The following is a 5,465-nucleotide window of genomic DNA, read 5'->3' on the forward strand; positions in this document are numbered from 1 at the left end:
AGTATTTTTACTCCTAAAATAAGCTGTCTAGATATTATGCACTTGAAATAAGATAATGCAATTGTTTTTTTCTTGTTTAAAGTGGAAACTGTCTTGTTCCATTGGCAAAGTATCTCACTTCAATCCCAATTCAAGAAAAAAATTACTTATTTAGATTTTATTTTTTTGCAGTGCAGAGGCTATCCTGCAAAAACGTTCTAAAAGTTTCTTTAAACAAGTGTATTTACCTTAAATTTTAGTAGGAAAATAAGATGATCTGCCAATAGAATTAATATTTTTACGCTTAAAATAAGATAAATGAGATATTATACACTTGAAATAAGAGACTGCAGTCTTTTTTAAATGTAAATTTTCCTATTCCATTGGCAAATTGTCTCACTTACCTGCTCGATTCAAGAAGAAATTCACTTGTTTTATGAAAAATTTACCTTAATTAGATTTACAATTTTTGCAGTGTAGCTCGCTGCTCCAGTCTAACCAGTAACAACAAAGACCACCACTCCCCACCACGTCTTCGGCTCCCACACATCGGATTAAAACATTAACTCAGAGGAACAGAAAATGGGTCCAACAGAACTTCTCCGGTTCTGATTCAAACCCGGTGTTCTGTCAGATGAGCATACCCCGTCAGACCAGCATACCCAAAGTCAATGCGCAAGACGTCAGATTTGCATTTATCCATTTATTTTTGTATGAAAAATAGACTTAAAACTACCTCAACGATGTGTATCCCTTTAGTCATCTTTCTTTTCTTTTACATGACTAAAGTGATACACACCTGTTTAGGCAGTTTTAAGTTTATTTTTCTTACGAAACTAAAGGGATACATGGGTGTTGAATATGGGTATGCTGGTCTGACAGAACACCGGCTTCAGAGCAAAGCAGGGCGCTGGGCTGGGCATTTAGCCAACCCCCAGAGTGTGAAAAAATGCGAGATCAGATTAGGACCATGGATCATGTGATGCGCCACGCTAACCGGCTGATTAAACTCTGGATGGAAGAGACTGGGTGGGGGGGTCCAGGTACTTACGGCTCTCTGACTGGAAATCTGGGACGAACTGTTCATCATCAGGAACCTGGGCTGTAGAGACAAGAGAAAAGGGTTGATGAACCAAAGGTGGAGCTGGAGACAGAGACTTTGTCCTCTGGAGGACTTTGCTCTTCTCGCTCTGCCGGTCGACTCAGAAAAACTAAAACTTTGGACATTCTCCAGAGTTAAACTTTAATGCTAAAAAACGTCGGATGTGTTCGGCTTTATGCCGTCCTGGAGCTCCTACCTTCTGCGATCCAGATCTCCTGCAGCTGGCTCAGATCTTGAAAGAGTTCTGGAAGAGAAGTGGAGAGGCGTGAGCTGCCGGCCGCCCGGAGGGAAACACAGTAACTGGCGGACGGTCTTACCTTCTGTGTCCTGGGCCAGCTCAGTGTCCACGAACTTCCTCTTCCTGTCGTTCAGAAGCCGACCGCTGGGCGCTTCGTCTGCGGCAGAGTTCTGCTGTTTGGAAGGAGGAGATGGGGAAAAAAAATCATGAAGACGCCTCCTTCATCAGCCGCTGTGAGGACCGGAGCGTCTGACAGTAAAGTGTGTCCACTTACACTGGGTGGGACCATAAAAGGGACCTGCTGGTCGTAGAATCTGTCCATGCTATCTGTGTGACAGAGGGAGGCGGGTGGATTATCTGGGAAAACAGTGGAATAAAACAGGTGAAACGTCTATAGAGGGTTTCCCATCAAGCACCTTGGTGTGCCGCCTCATTACCCAGCAACCTGTACGCTGAGCTGCATCTTATTCTGATGCTACAACCCCCCTCCCCCCTGTTAGCTCAGTATTTAATCAACAAACAGAGTTAGCATGCAGGAACACATACAGCAGTTATATAAGCGGCACTCTCTGCGGCGCCTTTCCTCATCAGCTTAGGAGATCTTTAGTAAACACTTGGAAGGATGTTTCCAGCGCAGCTGAAACCATGCTGCGTTCAGCATCACAAATCCCCCCAAACAAGACAGAAAAAAAGCTCACAGAGCTGGTTAACCTCTCTGAGAGGCGACAGCAGTCAGGAGCAGAGGGCTACGCTCTCTTAAACACTCCCAGCTTCTCTTTACCAGGCGACCCGAGGCGGTGGAGCTGCCCTCTTCTCACAGCAGAGCCGTATGACTCACTGCTCCTTCTCCTGTTAATGGATGACCAATAAAGGATAGCTGCTGGGCAATAATTACAGACGCCGAGCGGAGCTACGACTCAGGATCGTTCCTTTAAAAAAATAAAAGACGGCGGAACATATCTGAATAACTTTGACTTTTTACATCCTGTGAAAACGAAACGAGTCAATTAGCTAAGTTTAAAATCTGAAGCAGTGTTTAAACACACTGCAAAAAAGTAAAATCTAAATAAGTGTGTTTTGAGGAGGCAAGGGAGACACTTTGCCAAAGGAACAAGACAATTTACATTTAAAACAAGAAAAAAAAATCAAATGTCTGATTTAAAAATACTCATTCCATTGGCAAATAATCTTATTTACCTATTTAAATCAAGGGTAAATTTAAGACATGTCTTTTACTTTTAGATCGTTTTTGCAGTGCAGGACTAAAACTAAAATGTCTGGTCCTAAAGGTTTAGGTTTTAACGTTAAATCAGAGTTAATTGGTGACTGATAGAATCTTCTAAATACAAGTTTCTGATCTGTGAAATATGAATTTATGAAAAAAACAAAGACATTTAAAGGTTCTGTGTCTTCCTACTTTGAAGACGATAAATTTGGACTTCAGAAAAAACTGGAAAAGTTTGTTATGGTTACTATAATCCTCTCTCTGCAGCGAGGCTTTGAATAAATAATGTCTTCCAGATGAAAACAAGCTTTATCCGACAGAGATCTACTTTGACAAACCCAAGAGTTGTGGTTAGAGCTGATCCAGGTCTGGTTTAGTTTAGCCATTTGATTCAATGCAGAACATTTCATCCATAGCACCGAGCCAGATCGGTTCCTCCTGCTTATTTACAGCCAGCAACACTCATGCATAAAACGACCAAAGAAGCAAAGACGAGGGCAAAGATCACATCCATTTACATGGCTACATGTTTGATTTGTTTTTTAGTGTTTGAGGTGGTCTAAACACTAAAAACAATAAAACTTTTAGCTTTTTTTTTTTTTTTTTTTCATTTTAGAAAGAGAGTTGAGATTTCACAGACCTGTGCTTTAATTCAATCATTAGTTGTAAAAATCTGGCCCTGGTTTGAAAAATCCAGGTTTGTCTAACAGCTCCTGATCTGTGAGGATGGCGGAGCTCCTTGCCATCACCCTAATCACACAATGTACGCCAGATTCAGGTCAGAAGTGGATCACTGCTGTTAAACATTTATAAGGCAAGTTAACGTTTTTTTTTTATCACTTTCACACCCCTTACAAATGGAGAATCCAGCCATTCAGCAAAGATAAATGGCTGTTCATCTTATTCTGCCATTTGACCAATTAGATGAGCCCCTGAAAGATATATTACCTACTGGAAATTAAGTTGAAAAGAATTAAGAATGAAAGGTAAAATGCTAATTGAATAGTTAAAAAGTTAATAAGCCAAGTTAATAATTATATATAGGTTGATAAACTAAAAAAATGTACCGGTAAGTGCCAGTATCAGCATTAATGCTTCAAAGGTTATGCTGGACCAAAGAAAATGTGTTTTTCATGAATCACTTTTGTTATTTTCTTAATATATTCAGGCAAGTTGGCTTTTCTTGTCATATATTGACATTAAAAATGTTTTAATTTTTAACAGATCAGTCCAGATTTAAACTGATCTTAAAAAAAATTGGATGGTCTAAAAAAATAAAAGAAAAAAACTTAATATCAAAGTATAATAAGTATTTAAATGCATTTTAAATGTAGAAACAGAGAAAGTTTCCTTTTTATTCCAGTCGGACATTAAAGCTGAAAACATTGGAAGTGATTTAAGGGAGACAGACTTGGAGCCGCGCAGCAAGGCACGAAACAAACCGCAAAAAAAGTCTTTTTCTCGGTTAAACTTCTGGGTTAGAGCCGATAGAGATGGGGGGTCCGGAGTCCACCCCCCCACACGCACACACACACACACACACACCACAGCACCTACTGCTCCCCGCCCTGCCCCCCACCCACCCCTGTTGTTTTCTTCAATGAAGTGAAACTTGATCCGTGAGAGAGGGGGGGTGGGGGGTGCTGGCCCTTCCATTCATAAAAAAAGAAAGCCAAAAAAAACAACAAATCACAATGACCCTAAACATGAGTGAATTATAACCACCATGGAGTTCAGAAACACCTTTCCCGCATTAAGACCAACAGAAACCAAAATAAAAGCATCTAAATCATCGCCATTTTTTTTCTAATTACGTAGCTTAAAAAAATAGATTCGCTGTCAAATTCCTGCCAAATTAAACATCGTAGCTTACCTTTTTCTTTCTATAAAGGTCCCTTATGTTAGAAAAAACGGAAAGAATATCCACAAATAAAAGTGCAACGTGTCGGAAGCCGTTTAGCCGTCCGTCCGTCCGTCCGCTAGCTGGAATGAACCGTCTCCTCCGGCTGACTCTCCTCTGACTGAGCTTCTCCTCAATGGCCCGCTGATTTTCCCCTCAGCTCCAGCGGCACGCAGCGGAACGCGCTGATTGGCTGATAGAATCTGTCCGTCAAAGAAGGATCCAATCATCTCTCAGGTGGTCTTGAATTATTCATGATAAGGAGTCTGACCAATCACGAGACGGCTGTGTCCTATTTTTATGAATGGCAGGATTTTTTTTTTTTCAATCGCCGCTGCCAGGCGTGTTTCTTAAAGGGCCAGCAGCAGTGGAAACCTACTAGATATAATCACCCTGGCTTTCTGTCCGAACAGGACTCGTAAATAATTATTTAAATATGCATAATAGTTCGATCTTTCTAAACAATCTATATTTAATAAATAACTTTAACTTAAATGGGAAATAAATGCCTGTTTTTCAATGTTTATGGAGTTAGTAAGATATGTTCATGAAACATATCTACATGTCATTGGTGATTTGATTCAAATGGATTCTATTTTTCAGTCACAGGTACTCTTTAAGTTGCAGTGATCAAACGGAGACCTAGAATAGTGCTTAAGGCCTTGATTTGATGCAGGAAACTAGGGTTTCAAGTACAAATATACATTTTAAAGTTAAATTTATTTGCCTTTAGATTGAAAACTGAAAGACTCAGACTACGGTTAATGAGCATAATGTCTGCAGTGGAGATAAAGACATAAGCTCCTTAGGTTTTCAGTATCATGAGGTGATTCTCAGGCATAAATGTGTGTTTGGGGGTGGGGTGGGGGGTATTTATCATTAGGCAATACTAGGAAGTTGCCTCGACCCCAAGTTCCAGGGGGCCACATACAACTCTGTTTACATGTGTGGCTAATACAACTATTCCTTATTTGTGCACATTAATTATGTTTTTGATAAAAATCCTTTGGCTAAAATGCCA

General features: G+C 40.3%; 1 protein-coding gene across 1 annotated transcript in view; it reads right to left on the bottom strand.

The window, feature by feature from the left end:
* The window catches only part of LOC107102719 (ETS translocation variant 5-like), a 12,954-nt gene extending 8,405 nt beyond the window's left edge, over positions 1-4,549 (bottom strand). The window contains exons 1-5 of the mRNA XM_015402126.1: positions 4,418-4,549; positions 1,594-1,676; positions 1,399-1,492; positions 1,278-1,325; positions 990-1,081 (exon numbers count right to left, since the gene is read on the bottom strand). Of these exons, the coding sequence (XP_015257612.1) occupies positions 990-1,081; positions 1,278-1,325; positions 1,399-1,492; positions 1,594-1,641 (282 nt within the window). The 5' untranslated portion in view covers positions 1,642-1,676; positions 4,418-4,549. The remainder of the gene's footprint in view (positions 1-989; positions 1,082-1,277; positions 1,326-1,398; positions 1,493-1,593; positions 1,677-4,417) is intronic.
* Positions 4,550-5,465: the final 916 nt, after the last annotated feature.

Source organism: Cyprinodon variegatus, unplaced genomic scaffold (assembly GCF_000732505.1).
Source record: "Cyprinodon variegatus isolate N-32 unplaced genomic scaffold, C_variegatus-1.0 Scaffold1303, whole genome shotgun sequence".
NCBI classification, from domain to species: Eukaryota; Metazoa; Chordata; class Actinopteri; order Cyprinodontiformes; family Cyprinodontidae; genus Cyprinodon; species Cyprinodon variegatus.